The sequence below is a fragment of the Pimephales promelas genome, chromosome 23, assembly GCF_988280905.1.
Source record: "Pimephales promelas chromosome 23, fPimPro1.hap1.1, whole genome shotgun sequence".
Taxonomy (NCBI): domain Eukaryota; kingdom Metazoa; phylum Chordata; class Actinopteri; order Cypriniformes; family Leuciscidae; genus Pimephales; species Pimephales promelas.
In genome coordinates this window covers 20,519,122-20,541,836 of record NC_142791.1, presented here as the reverse complement: position 1 = coordinate 20,541,836, position 22,715 = coordinate 20,519,122, and the positions used below count along the sequence as shown (strand labels likewise).

Sequence of the window (22,715 nt, the reverse complement as noted above, 5' to 3'; positions counted from 1 at the left end):
CAAGAGCCCAACTAAAGCAAACACTCATCTCCATAACGGTGGCTTAAAATTTTAGATTTTTTTTCTTGTGATTCTGCTTTAAGTGTCTTCAATAATGCTCAATCATCACTCATTTAATCACTTAATTATCTCATTAACTTTAACACTCTTGAATGTGGACTTATATACACTCCCAGGTGTGTTAATTTAACACGGGAGATTTTGTCATGACGAAGAGCCGTAGTTAACTGACCAGCTGAGCCATATCGCATTAAATATCGCTGGCGATACGTCCTCGATATTAACGCGATATGGCTCAGCTTGTCAGTGATCTACGGCTCCTTGTAGTAAATGCCGCTCCATCTGAAAGCAGGTAAAGGTGATTTACTGCTAATCAAGGAACCGGCTTTACTGATTAGATGCGCATAACAATATCGTGCGATATATCGCCCAGCCCTACGTGAGATCAAAAGAATACTCGACAACAAAGATATTTGTCGACAATTTTTTATTGTCGACGTTGTCGAATGATCGTTGCAGCCCTATTTCTAACAAATCGTTCTTTCTTTCTAACTAATCTTTCTTTTTTTCTACCCTTTCTCTTTCTACCTAATCTTTCTTTCTTTCTTTATTCCTTTCTTTCTTTCTAACTAATCTATCTTTTTTTTTCTTTCTAACAAATCTATCCATCTTTCTTTCGAACTAATCTATCTTTCTTTCTAACAAATCTTTCTTTCTTTCTACCCTTTCTTTCTACCTAATCTTTCTTTCTCTCTAACTTATCTATCTATCTTTCTAACTAATCTCTTTCTTTCTAACTAATCTATCTTTCTTTCTTTCTCTTTCTATCTATCTTTCTTTCTTTCTTTCTTTCTTTCTACCTAAACTATCCATCTTTCTTTCTAAATAATTTTATTTTTATTTATTTTTATTTTTTTATTTATTTATTTATTTGATAGGGACAATGCACATTAATGAACTTCTGAATTGAGACAACAAAACAGACGTAAACATGCCGGATTATAGCCACAGGGCTAATTTACATCCGTAGTCCCTAGACAAATAACAAAAAATACAAAGATTACAACAAACAAAATAACAACAAAAACAAAATAAACTAAAAAAACTAAGTAAAAATTACAATCTATCTTTCTTTCAAACAAATCTTTTTTTCTTTCTACTCTTTCTTTATTTCTTTCTTTCTTTCTAACTAAATCTATCTATCTATATTTCTAACTTATCTATCTTTCTAACCAATATATTCTAACTTATCTATCTATCTATCTATCTATCTATATATCTATCTATCTATCTATCTATCTATCTTTCTAACTAATCAATCTTCCTTTCTTTCTAACTAATCTATCTATTTTTCTTTCTTTCTAACTAATCTATCTTTCTTTCTAACTAATCTATCTATCTTTCTTTCTTTCTAACTAATCTATCTATCTTTCTTTCTTTCTAACTAGTCTATCTATCTTTCTTTCTAACTAATCTATTTATCTTTCTTTTTTAACTTATCCATCCATCCATCCTTTCTTTCTTTCTTTCTTTCTTTCTTTCTTTCTTTCTGCCTACCTAATCTTTCTTTCTTTCTACCTAATCTTTCTTTCTATCTATCTATCTATCTATCTATCTATCTATCTATCTATCTATCTATCTATCTATCTATCTATCTATCTATCTATCTATCTATCTATCATCTTTCTAACTATTCTTTCTTTCTAACTATTCTTTCTTTCTAACTAATCCATCTATCAAACTTCAAACTACTTTAAACTTCCTCAAACTCTCTGGTCTGGCTTTCTCAAGCCAACTTAAAGTTTGTCTCATCAAACTTTTTTTCTAGTTTTGTTATTTGTTATTGTTATTTTGAGTGTTCAGAGGTGATGACACATAGGGCTGCGCGATTGAAATATCACAATACTGACAAGAATGCAAGCAACTGCGATTTTAGTGTTTTCTTTTTCAAAAGACTATACCCTTCTTAAAAACGTATCAAGCCAAGGCACTTGATAATTTTAAGTAAATATATATTAAAAAGCTTTTATTTAATCATGACTTAAATTAAAAACAGTTTACAGATAACTGCACACAGAGGAGTTGTGGCCAATAAGCCTTCATCAGGGTTTCCTATGCCCTTCTCGTTTTGCACTTCGTGAATGTGTATTGAATGGTAAATAAGCAGCGTTACCCATGTAATGCATTACTTGTCAGCTGAGCCTTGAAAAGTGGAGCTGAGCTCAAAGTTAAAGTAATTAACACCTAAAATAATCGACACTTATTACATCTATCTTTGAATGTATCAGCGTTTTTAAATGTGTTTGTTAAATGAACGGTTTTAGTAGAGGTCCTGGGTTTGAGTGCACTTTATTTAGCGGAGAATATCTCAACTGTTCTAGACTAATATGACTCCATTGAACAACGTGGGATGTGTGCCAGAATTTCTAACTGGGACGAAAGTCCTGAAAATGACCACATTAAGTGACACTATTATGACACCATAGGTGAATGGGACTATTTCTTCCTTTTATAGATATCCTCATAAATTTCTAACAGATTAATCTTCATATTAAGAGAAATACTTTTTGTATTACACTTTGTCTAAAAAATAAAATATGCAAATGAGGCAATATCTCATTAAATATGCATTCATATAAACCATTGAAGCTACATATTTTCTGAGGAGATCACAATGTTCACAATGACCATGATTATAAGGTCATAGAAGAGAGTAAGCAGTCTAATTTAATATAAAGAAAATGGCTAAAAAACAGTCAACCTATTACACACATGAGGTCATTGCAGAGCGCATGGCTGTCAAAGAAGATGATTTGAGATCAAGAAAAGTAAGGAAATCTACTCTTTATTCTGTGTTGGTGTGTACATTTACAGTACGTGTCATTATCATTTAAGTTGTAATTTTGTGTATTAAAATAATTATAATGAATTTGTATCAGTTTTATATTTATTTTGGTGTGTATTGTATCTAGCTAATAACAGTTTGTCCACCAAGTTAATGAAATGACTATTTTCTGTGGATGGTCAATCACTTCTCCAAAAAAGTAAAACATGAGAGTGACAGTGTCCCTGGATTCACAGCTGTGAGAAGTGCAACTGTGAATGCCAAAGAAATGTTGGAATAAATAAATGTATAAATAAATAAATGTGAAAATAAATAAATGTAGACATAAAAACATAAATACATAAATTAATGTAGAAATAAATAAAAGTGGAAATGAATAAATGTATAAATAAATAAAATGTGTGAAAAAATACAATTATACATAAATAAGGAAATAAAAGTATAAATACTCATTTATTTGTACTTTTTAAAATTTCTTTGTATATTAATTTCTGTATTTATTTGTGTATTTTTGCTTTTTTACATTTCTTCGTATATTTATTTATGTATTTATTTATTTTTAATTAAGTCAGCTTTGGCATTCCATACCCGCAAACACACACAATCATTATCGACTTCATGGCATTGGTGAGTAAGGTATAACACTTACACTACATGGTCATTGTGAACATTGTGATCACCTCAGAAAATCTGTAGCTTCAAGAGGTTATATGTATGCATATTTAATGAGATATTGCCTAATTTGCGTATTTTATTTTATTTTTAAGATAAAGTGTAATACCAAAAGAATTTCTCTTAATATGAAGATTAAACTGGTAGAAATTTCTGAGAATTTCTATAAAGATAAAAAAAAAAGTCCCATTCACTTGTATTGTGATATAAGTGTCACCTATTGTGGTAATTTTCAGGACTTTCGTCCCGGTTAGAGATTTTGGCAGACATGTTGTTCAATGGGGTCACATTAGTCTATAACAGTTGAGATATTCTCCGCTAAATGAAGTGCATACAAATCTTACCCAGGACCTAGACTATTTAGGGACTTACTCAAAGACAGTCCCTTGCAGCCACCTAGTGGTGCAACAATGAAACTGTGCTGAGTGACAGCCTGTCTATCCGGAGAGACGAGCAGTGCTAGAGAAATATCAGCTGAAAGCCTCGATCTGTTATACTTATAACAATAGTCTAACAAGCTTAATGTCAGGTTTATGTTCTGTTATCTGTACCCTTATTTTGACATTCTCTTCTGTTAACTTCACTTCCTGTTTCAACACTGTTTAATTTCGTTTAAATGGGTTACTGAATATGTCCTCGTTTTTGTACCTGCTGACCACAACATACCACTTATTTATATAGCAAAAAATAAAATGAATAACCAATGAATAAATGGCGGTAATAACACTCAAGGGAATTTTCCTTGACCGCGACAGCTCAAATGAGATCAATCAGTTATGGTGCAGAAAAAAAAAACAGGTAAAGAATGCATTATATACATAATATCATGAAAGTAAAGTGTTAATAAACAGATGGCATCCTACCAACTGGCTTTGTCACCGGCACACGACCCAAATACCAAACCTGGAAGTGCTGGGCCAGCTCATTCTTGGGAGCTGGGAACTCTGGAGGAGATAAGATCAGAATCAATCATAACAGTACAATTCCATTATCCATTACAATACTCATTTAGAGGCGATGTTTCTGCCTCTGTCTGCCTCGCTGCCTGCTGTGCTATGTGTTTGTTTGCTCCAAGGCTGTACGCTCCATCTAAACCTCGTATTAGCTTTGCATTTCTTTCTGTTTTTAACAATAATTTCTAGTTCAAACATTTCAGATTAACCTTACACCGTTCGCTAGCTTCCGTTATTGTTAGTACAACACACTAGTAACTCGCTAGCCTGTTAATGCGCCACCCGTGTGCTCATTTTTATTCATTTTCTCTCGCGTGCCTGTGCCTTTGAGTTCAGAAAAAGCCCGCTGAGTAAGAGTGATGAGATAGTCAGTAGACTGTCCTCATTTAATCGTTGGTTATGTGAGTGGTGTCCGCAAAATAATGTAGAAATTATAGACAATTGGAAAAGTTTTTGGGGCAAGCCTGACCTGTTGAAAAGAGATGGTATTCATCCCTCCTGGGCTGGTGCTGCTCTTCTCTCTAGTAATTTGGCTCATAGTTTTAAGAGCTAAAACATGACAAATTTGGCACCAGATCAGGAAGCAGACAGACTGGCTAAACCGACCATCTGCTAGCAGCCTCGCGTCACCAAGGTCAGATAAAACCCATCATATAGAGGCTCCTTAATCTAGATATCATATAGAGACGGTGTCTGTTCCACGAATTTGGATATCCAAAAAACATCAGATTAAAAATGTAATTGATGTTCAACAAATAAAAAACAGATATATTACAGATGAGCAAATGATAAAGCTAAATATTATATCCCTTACTTCAAAATCGCTCATAGTTAATGATATAATTTTTGACAGAAACCTGGCTAAAAACAAACGATTACATTACTTTAAATGAGTCCACCCCACAAGATTACAGTTATAAACATGAACCTTGTCTGAAAGGCAAAGGGGGAGGTGCTGCTGTAATTTATAATAATATCCTCAAAACCACAAACAATCTAGTTTTAAATATACTTCTTTTGAAATATTGGTGCTTAGTGTAAAAATATATAGTGCAAATGATAAATCACGTTTGAGAATTCTGCTGGCTACTGTATACAGGCCACCAGGGCACTATAAAGATTTTATCAAAGAATTTTTGGACTTTCTATCAGAATTAGTCCTGGCTGGAGATAAAGTACTAATAGTTGGTGACTTTAATATACAAGTAGATAATGAAAAAGATGTATTGGGATTGGAATTTAAAGACATTATAAACTCAATTGGAGTTAGACAACGCGTGTTAGGACCTACTCATTTTCGTAATCATACTCTAGATCTAATATTATCACATGGAATAGATGTTGATACCGTTGAAATTCTGCAGCAGAGCAATGACATCTCAGATCACTATCTAGTCGCATGTAAACTTCACTTAGCCAAAGCAGCAAAGCCGACTTTTAGAACTATAACTTCTGCCACTAAAGATTGCTTCATCAATAATGCCTGGCTCACACTACAGGAGCTTTAGCCCGATTTATGCCCGATTTTCCCATCATGAGAATAGGAGAAAAAATCTTGTTAATTACCTCGATCGGTTCCGATGTTCGGCGCTGATTATCTGGTAGTGTGAGGCTTTCACAGATCGAATCTTGCACCTCCCGATCTACTACACAAATCGGGCTCGCTCCAATCATATCAAACATGTTTGATATTTATCTGAATGAGCAAGATTGTGATTACTGGTACGTCAGTAGCTTCTGTCTAGCCAATAAGAAGTAACAAGTAGGGCTGTGAAGGAATTTCCATTGTTATCATTTTGAGTGACTGAATTTTGAGCGCGATATGCGGTATTATCTTCATTTATTTATTTATAGCTAAATAAATAATTGTTGCGCTGTGGTCAGCTGGCACAAAGATGAGTATATTCAGTAATGAAACCGAAACTAAAAAGCACATTGAACCGAAGTGGAGTAAACAGAAGATACAATGTCAAAATAAGGGTCGACATAATATAATAACAGAACATAAACCTGACAATAAGCTTTTTATGTCATTGTTATATAACAATTAGTTTCGATCCTCGAATCTCACTTTACTAAACGCTTTCTGCTGATATTTTACCATTAAAATTGCTCGTCTCTGCGTGTTATAGACAGGCTGTCGCTCAGTCCAGTTTCATTGTTACGCCACTTGGTGGCGACAAGGGACTGTCTTTGAGTGAGTCATTAAACTGTTCATTCAACGGAAATGTAAAAACTGCAGATTCATTCAAATATAGATGTAATGAAACAAGCTGTAATTTATTTTAATGTTTAATTTTAACTTTGAGCTCCACTTTACAAGGCTCAGCAGCAATGCGCCGCATGGGCAACGTGAAGCTGATGCTTCACTTCATTGAGATCAATGGCATGTTTTCATTGTACTGACCAGAGCTGACGCCATTCAGTAGAAATAGCCTAACCTTAAATGTTAAAAAGATGATTGAAAATATATATCTTCACTTGGTCACGGCAACCTTTTCACGAATATGACTTGATTTGAGGGACAGATATTTGTTTACATACGCTTTTCTGCTTCCGATCTGCTGCTTGAGATCATGTGAGCCGCTTACTCTGGCACGATAATCTTAATAACATTGTGTAATGTGTGATGCGCCGCAAATTTCAAATCTTGTAGTGTGAGCATGTTTAAGATTTGAAGAAAGAAAATCTGCAAAGATTCTCCTTAAGTGTGAGCTGGAACCAGATTTCAAAATCGGTTAGTATTTTAAAACTCCTGTAGTGTGAGCCAGGCATAATCTTCCTAATCAGTTTCATAATCTCAGCATCCCTAGCTTAGAATAACTCGATATCATGACAGAAACTTTTTACTCTCTCTTTTCCAGCACTCTTTAGACGCAGTTGCTCCGTTGCACTTAAAGAAGATTAAAGAAAATAGTCCAACGCCGTGGTACAACGAGCACACTAGGGCCCTTAAGAGAGCACCCAGAAAAATGGAGCGTAGCTGGTAGAAAACAAAACTAAAGGTATTCTGGATTTCATGGAAGGAGAGCTCAATCGCATATGGAGATGCCCTAAAAACTGCTAGATCTGCTTATTTTTCAAACCTATTAGAAGAAAATAAACATAATCCTAGGTATCCCTTTGAAACAGTGGCTAAACTAACGGAAAAAAAAAAGCTTCAAGTCAAGTCGTCACCTTTATTTATATAGCGCTTTTTACAATACAGATTCTATCAAAGCAGCTTCACAGATCAATACAATACAATACAAATACAACACAGATCAATAATATTGTTGAATATTAAATGTCCCCAACAAAGCAAGCCAAAAGCAAGGCAACAGTGGCAAGGAACCAAAACTCCATCAGGTGACTGAATGGAGAAAAAAACCTTGGGAGAACCAAGGCTCAATCAGGGGCCAGATCTCCTCTGGCCAACGAAGGGATTCGGGTAGCATTACAAAAAAATTGGATTGAAACATTAAAGAGTATTTGTCCATTTCCATCTGTTTGGAAGTCGAAGTAATCACGCCGGTTTGGAGACGAGATGTTGAGGATCAGTGCCAATGGCTGTCGTGTCGATGAGGCCGGCACTTAAGGATGAGTTGGGATGGGTCCAGGCGCAGATCCACCATAGAGGGTCCCTCAGGATAAACAGAGAAACTAATATTAGCGTAGACGCCATCCTTCTTATGATGTACCAAGTACATCAGGATTTACAGGACGTGTTCCCGGTTCTGGCTGATCCAAACTATGCAGCCTGATTTTGAATTAAGGAAGTTTATAGTGTGTTATGTGTATGCTAGGCCAAAGAGATGTGTTTTTAGTCTAGATTTGAACCGACAGAGTGTGTCTGCTTCCCGGACAATGTTAGGAAGATTGTTCCAGAGTTTGGGTGCTAAATAGGAAAAGGATCTACCACCAGCAGTCGATTTCGATATTCTAGGCATTATCAACTGGCCGGAGTTTTGAGATCGCAATAGGCGTGAAGGACTATAATGCGTTAAGAGCTCGCTCAAGTACTGCGGAGATAAACCATTTAGTGCTTTGTAAGTAATAAGCAATATTTTCAAATTTATACAATGTTTAATAGGCAGCCAATGCAGGGTTGACAGATCCGGGCTAATATGGTCATACTTCCTGGTTCTGGTAAGAACTCGAGCTGCTGCGTTTTGAACTAGCTGAAGTTTGTTTATTAAGTGTGCAGGCCGGGCAACCACCCAGTAGAGCATTACAGTAATCTAGCCTTGATGCCATGAACGCATGAACTAATTGTTCCGCATTTGTCAAGGAGAACATATGGCGTAATTTAGACATATTTTTAAGATGGAAAAATGTGGTTTTACAGATACTAGACTTTCAAATGAGAGATTTTAAAAAGAGAGATTGGTATCAAAGAGCACACCCAGGTTCCTAACTGACAACGAAGACTTAACAGAGCAGCCATCAAGTGTCAGACAGTATTCTAGGCTGTTACGTATGGAAGTTTTTTGTCCAATAATTAGAATCTCTGGGGGTTTTTTTATTTTATTTTTTTTAGAATTTAGTAGTAGGAAATTACTAGTCATCCAATTTTTTATATCAGCTACGCATTCCCTTAATTTTGTGAATTGGTAAGTTTCGTTAGGTTTTGAAGAAATATACAGCTTAATATCATCAGCATAACAGTGAACGCTAATTCTATGTTTCCTAATGATATCTCCTAATGGTTGCATGTTCAGAGTGAATAGCAGTGGTCCTAATACTGAGCCTTGTGGTACGCCATAGTGAACTTGTGATGGATAAGACTCTCTTTCAAAAAAACCGGAGTGGACCATGAGCAAAGTGATTACAGAATGCTTAGAGTGGAGAGAGGAACGTGCTTTCGCTCCACTCCAGGCTTTATCACATCCCCCCTCAGCAGGGTGAATACGCATCATCTTTCCTTAATTTAAGACCTATTCGAACTAAAATTAAGACATTTATCACACTGTTTGCGAAATGAAAGCCTATTTACGGCCTTAAAATTATGAAAAGTTAATTTAAGACATAAGGACAGACGGGAACCCTGCAATCCGTCATAGACTCGCTGCAATTAACGGAAATCCGTCGTAGCGACGGAGAACTTTAATCCCTGTATATATATATATATATATATATATATATATATATATATATATATATAAATGAGAAATGCCAGAGAAATGTCCTATTTGTTTAAAGAAAATATATTTTTAAATAAGTGTGAGTTTTCCTAGATCTTGAAACTTTCAGGTTTATAAATGGGGGTCATACGGAAGCCCTGAACCGCAACCTAAAAAAAAATAAAAAATCTGTAAAAAAAAAAAAAAAAATCTGTAAAAAAAAAAAAATCTGTAAAAAAAAAAAATCTGTAAAAAAAAAAAAAAAAAAATCTAGCATTTCGAGATTAAAGTCGAAATGTTTCGAGATTAAAGTCGAAATGTTTCGAGATTAAAGTCGAAATGTTTCGAGATTAAAGTCGGAATGTTTCGAGATTAAAGTCGAAATGTTTCGAGATTAAAGTCGAAATGTTTCAAGATTAAAGTCGAAATGTTTCGAGATTAAAGTCGAAACATTGTGCAGTGCGCGTCCACTGGCTCAGAGCGCGCGCGTGTGTGTGTGTGTGTGTGTGTGTGTGAAGTCGAACTGCCATGGATAAACACAAAAAAGTAGCTTTTTACTTTTATCTGGGCTTTCAACAAAATTCTACACACGTCACACGTGCTACTGAGGTGTTTTCGTGCTCGTCTAGTCAACACTATCTGGGTCGAGAACACAACAGTAACTGTTCGGTCTCCTCTTCCCACGTAAATACGCTCTGGATACATTTTAAGTGCATCATTCTGTATCCAATCATTTGGCCGGATCCTGTGATTTCCTAAGATTTCATAACCACTTATGGTTGAGGAGAGATTCTGTGATATGATTGTAAAGCACTTTGAGTGTAGGCATATATGAAAGCGCTATAAATGCCCTATTCATTCATTCATTCATTCATAATGCTGGATTTCTCCATCCAGTCTGAAAAGTGTTTTCCGTGTTGGTTTTCCTATAGGCTAAAGTCTATTCCGGCGCAGTATATTTTATAACGTCCTATAATGGTAGCCTAATGCTGGTAGATTGGCACCTGTTGAATTTCCTTTGATGAAACAAAACACACACACACACACACACACACATACACAGTGTGAAACTCGCTATCGCGTAGAAGCTGCGCGTGTGAGCACACACAGGCATTCATAATGGCCAATAGCGAGTTTCACACACTGTGTGTGTGTGTGTGTGTGTGTGTGTGTGTTTTGTTTCATCAAAGGAGACCGAAAAGCTACTATTTTGGGTTTATCCATGGCAGTTCAACTTCACACACACACACGCGCGCGCGCTCTGAGCCAGTGGACGCGCACTGTTATGAATGCACAATGTTTCGACTTTAATCTCGAAACATTTCGACTTTAATCTCGAAACATTTCGACTTTAATCTCGAAACATTCCGACTTTAATCTCGAAACATTCCGACTTTAATCTCGAAACATTTCGACTTTAATCTCGAAACATTTCGACTTTAATCTCGAAATGCTAGATTTTTTTTTTTTTTTTACAGATTTTTTTTTTTACAGATTTTTTTTTTTTTTTAAGATTTTTTTTTTTTTACTGACTTTTTTTTTTTTTTAGGTTGCGGTTCAGGGCTTCCGTAGGGTCATCTTTGAAGGATGAACAAATAATGTTTTGGTCATCACATTAAAAATAACATTTAAACATATATATTTAAATGTTATTTTTAATGTGATGACCACAACATTATTTGTTCATCCTTCAAATTTATTTAGATAATGTTTGAATTTTGAAGTGCTGGAAAAAGATGTGTGAAGTACTTGAAAGCATTTCACCATTCCAGCCAAACTGGTTCCAGTTAGTGTTACTATATTAAATCCATGGTGAATGTTGCTGGTGTCACGGTGCCGGTGGAGTGTTGGCAGAAGAAGGAGAACAAGAGGCAATGCTCCAATGCAAACACTTTAATTTAACTCAGAATAGCAAACAGGCACGGGTACAGGCAGGAATACACTCACGACACGGAAGGGTAACATCAACATCGACCGACAATGACAGCCTGAATGAGAAGGAACTAAATACACAGGGGAATCAAACATAATGAGGTGCAAACAGGTGAAACAGGACGCTGAATGGGAGGCTGATGAGGGAGTGAGTTCAGGTGTGCAGACGAGAGGATCATGGGAAGTGTAGTGCTGAAGACAAGACAGACTGGTGCAGACGGAGGACTGTGACAGAACTCCCCCCTCCCGGGAGGCGTGACCTCACGCCGCAGAACAGAGGAAGGAGGGGGACGATCTGAGGGCTGAGGGGGTCGTGGCCAGGGCGGAGCAGGTTGAGGGCGTGGCCAGGGCAGAGCAGGTTGAGGGCGTGGCCAGGGCGGAGCAGGTTGAGGGCGTGGCCAGGGCGGAGCAGGTTGAGGGCGTGGCCAGGGCGGAGCAGGCTGAGGGCGAGACCAGGGCGGAGCAGGCTGAGGGCGAGACCAGGGCGGAGCAGGCTGAGGGCGAGACCAGGGCGGAGCAGACTGAGGGCGAGACCAGGGCGGAGCAGACTGAGGGCAAGACCAGGGCGGAGCAGATGGAGGGAGGACCCCTGGTGGAGCCGATGGAAGCGGGGCTGACAACACCAGGGGGCCGACTGACAGGGGCGGAGCAGATGGGAGAGGAGACCAGGGTGAAGCAGAGGGACAGACGACATCGGGTGCTGAAGAGGGACCGAGGGGCCATGGGGACACCGTAGGCTCAGGTGACAAAAGTGACGACAGGGGCACAGAGGGACACGGTGAGGTCAGAGGGCGTGAGGGCTGACGGGTGACTGAAGGGAGTGAGGAGTCCAACTGAACCGGAGGGGTGACAAAACGGGGCGGAGCCAAAGGAAGGAAGTCCATAGGTGAGGGGAGGATGACGAGGGAGTGAAGGGAATCCGGAGGACCGAGGGAGCCTGGCCGAGGTGGTGGACTGAGGGGCCAAGGAGGAGCTGAGGGAGGTAGGAGCCACGGGGGAGCCAATGGGACCGGGGGCCGAGGAAGTGTCCCGATGGAGGAGGTGTGAGGCGAAGACCGGGGATCCACAGACCAGGCTGGGTCAGGGGAGCTGGCAGACGGAAGGGCTGACGGCTGCGTGACGGGAGGAGGTGGGAGAGGGAGGCTGGGTGGGATCCTGGTCTCGGGCTCTGGCTCTGGTTGGACGGTCTCGGGCTCTGGCTCTGGCTGGACGGTCTCGGGCTCCGGCTCTGGCTGGACGGTCTCGGGCTCCGGCTCTGGCTGGACGGTCTCGGGCTCCGGCTCTGGCTGGACGGTCTCGGGCTCTGGCTGGACGGTCTCGGGCGCTGGCTGGACGGTCTCGGGCGCTGGCTGGACGGTCTCGGGCGCTGGCTGGACGGTCTCGGGCGCTGGCTGGACGGTCTCTCGCGCTGGCTGGACGGTCTCTCGCGCTGGCTGGACGGTCTCTCGCGCTGGCTGGACGGTCTCTGGCGCTGGCTGGACGGTCTCTCGCGCTGGCTGGACGGGGCTGGGCGGAACCAGCGATGAGGAGAGCTTGGGCGTTGGAGTGGGGCTGGTGCCGTCATCGATGGTGAAAGTTGATCCACAGGACACCAGCATCCACTCAACATATGCAGCAAAGCTCCCCTGGGGACCACTCCCGGACAACTGCTCTCTGGTGGCGGTGTTGAGGCCGGCGTACAGGAAGCTGCAGAGGCAGTCGTCCGGGAAGGTTGTGGCGGAAGCAAGGTGGAAGAAATCCGCCAGATGATCCTCCAGAGACCGGTCCGCTTGCTCTAAACAGAGCAATTGGACCCCTACGAAAGGGTCCATTTTTTTTTCTTTTCCTTTTTTGATGGTCGGTCGATCTGTCACGGTGCCGGTGGAGTGTTGGCAGAAGAAGGAGAACAAGAGGCAATGCTCCAATGCAAACACTTTAATTTAACTCAGAATAGCAAACAGGCACGGGTACAGGCAGGAATACACTCACGACACGGAAGGGTAACATCAACATCGACCGACAATGACAGACTGAATGAGAAGGAACTAAATACACAGGGGAATCAAACATAATGAGGTGCAAACAGGTGAAACAGGACGCTGAATGGGAGGCTGATGAGGGAGTGAGGTCAGGTGTGCAGACGAGAGGATCATGGGAAGTGTAGTGCTGAAGACAAGACAGACTGGTGCAGACGGAGGACTGTGACAGCTGGTCTGTGGATGTAAAGTATTACTAGTTCATTCACGGCACAATGTTTCTCCTGGTTTCCATGACAGCGCTGTTTGATCTAATAGAGATCTACAGTTAATAACGGAGAAATGTGAATGCTTCTCACAAGATCTCGCAGCGATGTTATTATCTCAGTGGCGAATTCAAATGTTTTATTTACTGGATCTCTTAGCGCTGTGTAGTAACAGTGTTGCTTGATCGAGATCGGCCCGCGCTGCACAGATGTTGCTGGTCCGAACTGATAAACGATCCATGAGAAGCCCATAATGAGTAGCGCAGTTTCGTTCTGCTTTCATTACGATTGCCATTTGATGTTGTGCAACGTTGTGTTGGCCGCGTCAGCACGAATTTTGCCAGCAGGAAAAATGGTCCAAACAATCGTTCGGTTTGTATGCGTACTGAACCGGAAGCCTCGAACCGAAACGGTTCAATATGAATACATGTACCGTTACACCCCTAATATATATATTGACATACATACGTACATATCATCCTTGCCTGTAGAGAGGAGTTTATTTCAGCATCATATAAAATCAACAATAATGATAAATAATATTAAAGCAAACACAGCTCTGGTATCGGAAAATTATCGGTATCGGCCGATATCCAAAGTCAGGTATCGGGATCGGAAGTGAAAAAATGTGGATCGGTGCATCCCTACATGGTACCCAGAACCCAAAAATGTGTGGTCCAAAAGAGATGTTACAGCATCATATGACAGTCCATGGCCTGTGGGAAAGTTGTTCTTTCCGGTGTACACAGAAAAGTCCACTGTGTATCCATTCGATGAGTCTGCAAGAACAAACAGCTTGAAACCCCACCAGGTTGGCTTGGCTTTTATATATTGTGTCATACCGTGTGTGCTGTGCATGCCACCATTCGTTCATCCACAGCTAAGTTTCTTTTAGGATGATAGATGGATTTACAAGCATGACGAATGGAGTCCATGAGAGGTTTGACCCTGAAAAGACGGTCATGTTCAGCTGTGCCCCTCTTTCTATCATTCTCTTTATCTCCATCTGGGTGACTAATGTGCACATTCCATGAAATGTTGCAGTATCTGTCCCTGAACATGACTGTGGCTGGAAAGGGTACGGAGAAAACACTGCTTTGCCGCCAGTAGTTCCTGATGGAGCTGACCTTCACCATTGCCATGTAAAACAGCAGCCCAATGTAGTGGTACATTTCACTGACGCTGACATCTACCCATTTGTATTTGCAGCCTTTTGCAGTTGCCTTGACAGCTTGGGCATTGGTGTTGTGGCACAGAGTTGACACAGCACTTTCTGAAAAAAAAAAATAGTTTGAATAGACTCATGGGCGAATGCGAGTCTACAGAGCTCAGTTGTGGTCCAGTTTCCCGTGCGGGCAGGAACCGCAGTGTCTGATTCTCAACAACTCGTCTCCATACCAGCGTGATTACTTCGACTTCCAAACAGATGGAAAAGGACAAATACTTTTAATGTTTCGATCCAATTTGTGTTGTAATGCTACCCGAATCACACACTGTTCCTTCATTGGCCAGAGAATTGCCACCCGACTGAGCCTGGTTTCTCCCAAGGTTTTTTTCTCCATTCTGACACCTGATGGGAGTTTGGGTTCCTTGCCACTGTTGCCTTGGCTTTTGGCTTGCTTAGTTGGGGACATTTAATATTTAACAATATTATTGATCTGTGTTGTATTATTTTCATGTTATCATTGTGAAGCCGCTTTGATACAATCTGTATTGTAAAAAGCGCTATATAAATAAAGGTGACTTGACTTCACATGTAAACGTTCAAAAAAAAGTGTAGTCAAACCCAACACTTTCCACAGCGTTACATACTGTATAACATTTAGATCCGCACAGGAGATCATCCACAAAACTAAAGCTAAATTCAGCATATCTGTCATGTGTTACCCTGGAAAGGGATGTCCCTAAGTCTGGAAGGATCAGTGTTTAGTCTGCCAGAAGACTTCCTCTGGGCCATGATCTGGAGAAAGAGATAAACATAAAGCAAACTATTAACAAAAATCACATGGATATTACTGCATCACCAGTCACAAGTGTGATCCTCGCACAAGGTGGCAGGAAGGGACAGTCTTTGAGTCATTTAAAGGGGTCATGAACTGGCTTTTCAGTTCTGGAGGTCAACTTATGATGTTTGCTTGTTTTTGTTTTTTTTATTCAAAAACATCAAAATGAATAAGTAATAGGCTATTTTCTACCCTACTTTTGAGTCTAGCTCAAAAACACTTGATTTTTATGGTCGTCTCGCATTGAAGACTTGGAAGTAAACGCCCACTGCTGTGAGTGGATAACAGTTTTGCACAGGACTCAATAGAGCTGGTAAGTCCCGCCCATCCGTAAAACTCCAAGTGGACCTCTAGGTTGAAAAAACGTCAACGCAAGTGAATGAGAGAAAATAATTATTTTCTGATCCCATTTAAATTGTGCCATGAATGTAACATATGTTGTCTGTGAATTTTTTATATAATTTCTCATGTAACGAGTTTGACAGTATATTGTATGATACTTTGGCTAGCAGTTGTGGAATAGACATAACGAGAAAGACTACACGTCACATTTTCCCTCCACAAATCACGGTTTTCACCACGCTCAACTAGTTTGTTCTCTCCCTGAAAGAAGGCGGTGAAGTGCACCAAAGATACAGGTATGTTTATTGGGATCCGTGTGCTAGTTGGGGTGATGTATATCAAACACGTCGAAAGAGTTGTAGTCCACAAAGTGCTCTCACACAAAGTCTAACCGTATGAAAATTCTACCCGCTAAATTGTAGCATTATTTACACGAAAAATTACATAAAAAATTCAGAGACAACATATGTTCACATTCATTGCAAAATTCAAACGGGATTAGAAAATATTTTTTTTTCTCTCATTCACTTGCATTGAGGATTTTTCAACCTAGAGGTCCAGCGGGGTTAGCTGAAGGGGTGGGACTTACCAGCTCTATACTAACGGCGTCCTATCGTCCTGGGGACGATAGAAAATGTGTTTAGGACGAACAGAAATATTCTCCAGGATGCCTACAGGATGAAAGACATTTTGTATGTTTGTTCACAGGGCTCGAATTTCGGCGCGGGATTGGACAGACACACTTGCTGTCGCTGGAATTTTATCGCGTCGCGTGTAGTTAGGACACGGTGTTAAAGTATTGGTTCTTAACGGGGGCGGTACCGCACCCCAGGGGGTGTTCAGAGAACAACGGGGGGCGTTGGAAGCAAGATTTTTGAAAGGGGGGCGTTCAGGTGTTAATTTTTGTTCATTTACTTTCATTAATTTTAAGCATTTGATAATTTATTTGTAATAAACACTTTAAATGGGCTATGTAAAATGTCTTAGCACTATTTATATGTTAAATTATGTTGTAAAAAATGCGCAGAGCGTGAGGTGATATTGTCTGTGCGTGTGTATGCGCGGGTAGAAAAAAAAAAAAAAAAAAAAACATTTGTCCACTCTACTCCTGCCCGCAAGTCCACCGTCAGTGTTATAGGTAGACATTAAGCTTTTATGGTGTTTATGGTGTTCATTTCTATTGCATTACGATTTACGATTGAAAGCTGTAGCCTACCAATAATGTCAAAAATATGATGTTCAGGGTGGAGCCGAACCCGAATACGGTATTTGGAAAGGCACAAATAATGTGTTTTTTTACGAATACTTATTTTGAACGAATATATGTATTAGGAAATAAGAACAACTTTATATTAAAAAAAGTTGCGTTTCCTCATGAGACCAGTGTGTGAGTGCCGTTCAGGAAGAGGTGACAGACACAGGCTGCTCCACACAGCAACAGAGAGGGCTCGGCTGAGCGAAAAAACACTTAACTGCATCACTATTTTTGTTGAATAGATGTTTGTACCTTAACTGGGTTCCGGAGGCAGTTTATAACTTTCGGGAAGCGGAGTTTGATCGGGAGATTATTCCATTCGCTTCATTATTGAAATCTGCAGTTGGGTCTCATGTTCGCTCGGTTTACGTAGCTCTGTTAGCTCGGTAATTATTTGTTTTTATTACATTGATTGTTTTGTGGAATTCTAATGTAGAATGCGGTCTGTTTTATTTCTTACAGACCGCGCCAAGTATAACACACAGTTGGCATGGAAAACCGAGCGTTGCCATGGATTCTAAGTAAAGATGGAACTGACTTTTTGTAAGCTTTCCGGCTACGTCGCCCGTGACCTGTTGAACGTAATTACGTATTACGTGACGTTACAAACGCGGCTCACAGAATAGAGCAAGCCTAGCATTTGTCCTTAGAAAAGTTACATTTTTGGAATAAGTTTTGAAATAACTGATCGTTTCGCACGATAAGACCCTTATTCATCGTCTGGTGTCGTTTAAAGACATTTGAAGCTGCATCTGAAACTGTTATTAACTGTCTTTTGGACCTTGGACTGTCTGGTTCCCATTGAAGTCCATTATATGGAGAAAAATCCTGGAATGTTTTCATCAAAAACCTTAATTTCTTTTCGACTGAAAAAAGAAAGACATGGACATCTTGGATGACATGGGGGTGAGTAAATTATCAGCAAAAGTTTTTTCAAAAGTGAACTAATCCTTTAAAGCTGATGTGTGGAAATATTTTGGGTTCTATGAAGTTGAAGGGAGAAAGGAGCTGGACAAGAGCCACACTATTTGTAAGCTTTGTATAATAAAACTAAAATATTTCAGAAACATGATGAAGCCATATGACATGTTTCCACTTAGAGGAGGAAAAACACTCGGCTGTAGACTACCGGTCATTGTTATATTATTAATTTACTACAAGTATTCTGCTAGTGGGCACACATTTATTTTCCTGTTAGTTTGCGAAAGTTAGGTTCTCATCTACATTGCATGAGTAACCACTCCAATTATTATCCCCTGCTCAAAAATACCTGAACCGCTGTTGTTTCAATAAATCTCGGATATTTTGCACAATGCAGCGAACGACATCTTCAATGTTTAAATAAGAACAAGAGTATGAATATTTTCAGCCAGCAGCTCATATGTCCTTACCTTAGAGCAGATGTCATGCATGCTTGTGGCAATGTTTTTTGCAGGGGTGTCACACCGAAATACATGACACTTGAGCACATGAGTCAACTTGTCTCGAGCCACATATGCAAAGTCCCTGCAATAAGAGACAAGAAACAAAACTAAACAGCTGCATGTATTCATAATCATTTCAATTCATCCACATACCCATAAACTTGTGTGCACAGTAATAAATGTTGGAATGAGAAGCTGCATCAGTAGCTGACACTATGGGAACATTAGTGTCAGCTACTGATGTGTGTGAATATTACAACACAAACACTATTTAAATACAAATCCTACATGTTCTGTGTCAATGAATGGTGCCGAAAACGCGCAGCACGTGTGACACTTGCACTGTTTTTTATGGCCTATATGAAGACACAAATCCATGAACTCCTCTCCAGGCTCTAGATACACTCTGAAAGTCACTTTGTGATCATTTAACTGCTTAATTTGAGAAAAACTATCATCATGACATACACACAGAAAGTCAAAAGGTCTTCACGGCAACCTGTCAAAATAAAAGGTTTAAAGGTTTTATCAGTGATTTCGACCCCAAACAAAACATGGAACATGGAAGAGATAAACCCCAAAAAGAGAAGAAGGATTGGGGCGAGGGAAAACCATCATTTTTCGTCAAAGAAACTAATAATAACCGGGAAAGCTTTTGAACGGTGGTGAGAACTCAAAGAAAAACATTTTTAAATCGGACACCGAGGTTGCACTGTTTCTTCTGGACAGGAGAGTAGCTTCTAGTGCTGACTTTTTTGTACGTGAACTGTGTGTGAAAATATAATTCTTTAAAAAATGAGTGAAGCTCAACTAAACTTGGATAGCTCTAACGAATATTAGATTCAGGGCTCTCAAGCGTCACTCATTGAGCGTGACAGTCACTCATTTCGGTGTTTTGTCACGCACTCCCGCCACACATTGTATTTCTCACACAGAAAAACTATTTATAATATATTTAATATGCCACAGCGCCCAAATTGTCTCTGGCCGCGCCACTCTCACTGTAGAACGCGGCCGCGCGCGTCTCCCCTGCTCTCGTATCGAGCCTGTAACTTATCAGCCAATCAAAAAAAGGAAGGGCTACACAAAGGCTAGCCAATCAGAAAATAGCACTATTGTATCTGGGTAAGATTTAACGCAACAACCAATAAAAAAAAAGCATTTCCTGGAAATGTTCACATGATTCTGCAACAACATCTCTTGAAGAGATTCTCTTCCAAAAGTTTCGTTCACCCGCAGAGGAAACAACTGGAGCTGAGAGGATCACTTTGGGCAGCGTAGGCTATGTCATGATCAGATCTCCTGTTTTAATGTTACAACAAATTTACAAATTGTTTGACACAAACAATGACAACTTGACAGCTGTTAGAGAATCATACTTTATAATTATCCTGGCCATGGATGCATTAATCATTGCATGTGTCTTTCAAAGATGTCGGGTAAAAAGCAAACAAGCAACCTCTCATTCGCCCTGAAAGGAAAGCCCCCTAAAATGGCTGGGCTTGAACCGAAGTGTTATAAATTGGAGCCAACACCACAAATGATAAAGGAGTCCTCTCTCTCTCTCTGAAATTGAATAAATACTTTGTATTTGGTTGAATTAGCAGTGCCATGTGTCAAACACTTTCTGCAATTAATAACAACAATATTATTAATGGTGAAACACCCCCATTCCACACCCCCCCCCACACACACACACACACACACAATGTAACATCAAATTTAGCATTTTAATGAACAGTTATTTTTGTTAACCTTTCATCATGTCTTGAAGTATCGCAATAATATTGTATCGTGAGTTCAGTATCGTGATATGTATCGAATCGTGACATGAGGGCATCATTACACACATAATAAACATTGATCAACGCACACATCAGTTGTGGACCAAAGCTGTCAGGCATTGTTGTAGTACTCGAGACTCGGACTCGTCTCGGACTCGGTCTCGAGACCATATTTTAATGGTCTTGGTCTTGTCATGGACTCGTGTGCATTTGGACTCGGAATTGACTCGTACTCGAACATTTTTTTTTTTTAGGACTTAGACTTATTGCCGAGTCCACTCGAGTTCAATTCAAAATAATTTTCATGATTATTAATGTATGTTAATAAAATATTTCTTTAAATTGATTGACACGCCCAGTGATTGGTGATTTTCTAGTGCACAACTGCGCATGACAAATTGTAATAAAACTACTTTTAACACCACCTACTATGTGGCCTTTTTACCCTAAACTGATCATATTTTTAAAACTCTAAGTAAATTAAGTAAAATAAAAAAAGGATTTCTCTAAGTAAATAAAAGTAAATTAGGTAATCAACCCTCACTGGTCTCGGTCTCGACTCGGACTCGACCGTCTCTGGTCTCGGACTCGACTTGGACTCGACTCTCTATGGACTCGGTCTTGACTCGGACTCGACTCTCTCTGGTCTCGGTCTCGACTCGGACTCGAGTGAGGTGGTCTCAACTACAACACTGCTGTCAGGAAATGCTCTGAGACACAAATGTGGATCAAAATGCAGTATTTATTGAACAGGGCAATCCACAGGGTAATACCCCCTTTTTACGGGGGTATTACGGGGGTATTTAAAGACTCCCTTTTGAGTTGTTCTTTTTTTCTTTATTTATTTATTATTTATTTTTTTCTTGAGACGGATCATTTGAAAAAAGGTATGAACACTTTCCGACCAGCTCTTTTATTTATCTGATTTCTTTATTATTATTATTATTATTATTTGTGTGGCTTCACAAATAGTTTATTGTTCTAAACTTAACTCAAAAAGCTGATGGTTCTGTGAAAGACTGATACTAACTCCACTGAGTTAAGACATTATTTACAAAGCGTTTTAACGCACTGAGAATGTTTCATAAGGTTAAAGGGTGGGTAGCTCCCTAGAGGTGGGAATGGTTTTGCGTGAGTTGAGGGATTACTGGGGGTTTGATAATGGGGGCCTGCAATTTGTCTCTGTTCCTGAGGCAAATATAGGAAAAGTTCAGTTTGTTCAGGGTTGGGAGGGTAACCGCCAAGGGTTTTTTTTTTTTTTTTTTTTTTTGCCATTCTCTTTCCTCGTTTGTCATGCACTGGAGACGTGGTCATCATATTCATCACTCTTTTATAACCTAATGATTGATTAATGTGTGATTAAAATAGTACTAGAGGGTCTATCATTCGGTTCACTAGCTGGAACGTTAAAGGTTTGAATAGGCCAAATAAAAGAGCTCGTATCTTTGCTCATCTTAAAAAAATTAATACGGAAATAGCATTTTTGCAAGAAACGCATTTAAAGATAGCAGATCATACGAGACTCAAAAAACCCTGGATTGGTCAAGTCTTTCATTCCCACTTTAACAGTAAAGCAAGAGGAGCAGCAATTCTAATTCATAAGAAAGTACAGTTTTATACTTCCAAATGTGTTTCAGACCCCCAGGGACGTTTTGTTATTGTGACAGGTCATTTGTTTCACACCCCTGTTGCTCTGATAAAATTATTTCACTTTTACCCAATTTAAACACACACCGATTAATTTTTGGTGGGGATCTGAATTGTGTTATTAACCCAATCCTAGATCGTTCAAATCCGAAAACCATGTTTCAGTCTAAAATGTCCCAAGCTCTTTCTACTTTCATGGCACAAAGGGCTATCTGGATCCATGGAGATTTTTATTCCCACAAAAGAAGGAATTCTCTTATTTTCCCATCCATTCTTCATACTCAAGAATCGATTATTTTTTATAGATAAGACACTACTCCCCTCAGTGGAAAATACTCAATATTCACCAATTATAATATCAGATCATGCACCATTACTTCTTGATCTACGTTTTAGTCAGCATTGTACCCAGCGCCCTGCTTGGCGATTAAACTCTATCCTGTTAGCAGATAAAAATTTCCACAGACATACATCAGTGGTGATATAATTTCACCTCTGATGACAACTTTTAGTGTCTCCCATAAAATCAGTGGTG

At 39.6% G+C, this 22,715-nt stretch overlaps 1 protein-coding gene across 1 annotated transcript in view; it reads right to left on the bottom strand.

Moving 5' to 3' along the window:
• apbb1 (amyloid beta precursor protein binding family B member 1) overlaps positions 1–22,715 on the bottom strand; it is a 124,961-nt gene that overhangs the window by 30,857 nt on the left and 71,389 nt on the right. The window contains exons 9-11 of the mRNA XM_089126378.1: positions 18,717–18,831; positions 15,613–15,685; positions 4,381–4,461 (exon numbers count right to left, since the gene is read on the bottom strand). Coding sequence (XP_088982504.1) covers positions 4,381–4,461; positions 15,613–15,685; positions 18,717–18,831 — 269 coding nt within the window. The remainder of the gene's footprint in view (positions 1–4,380; positions 4,462–15,612; positions 15,686–18,716; positions 18,832–22,715) is intronic.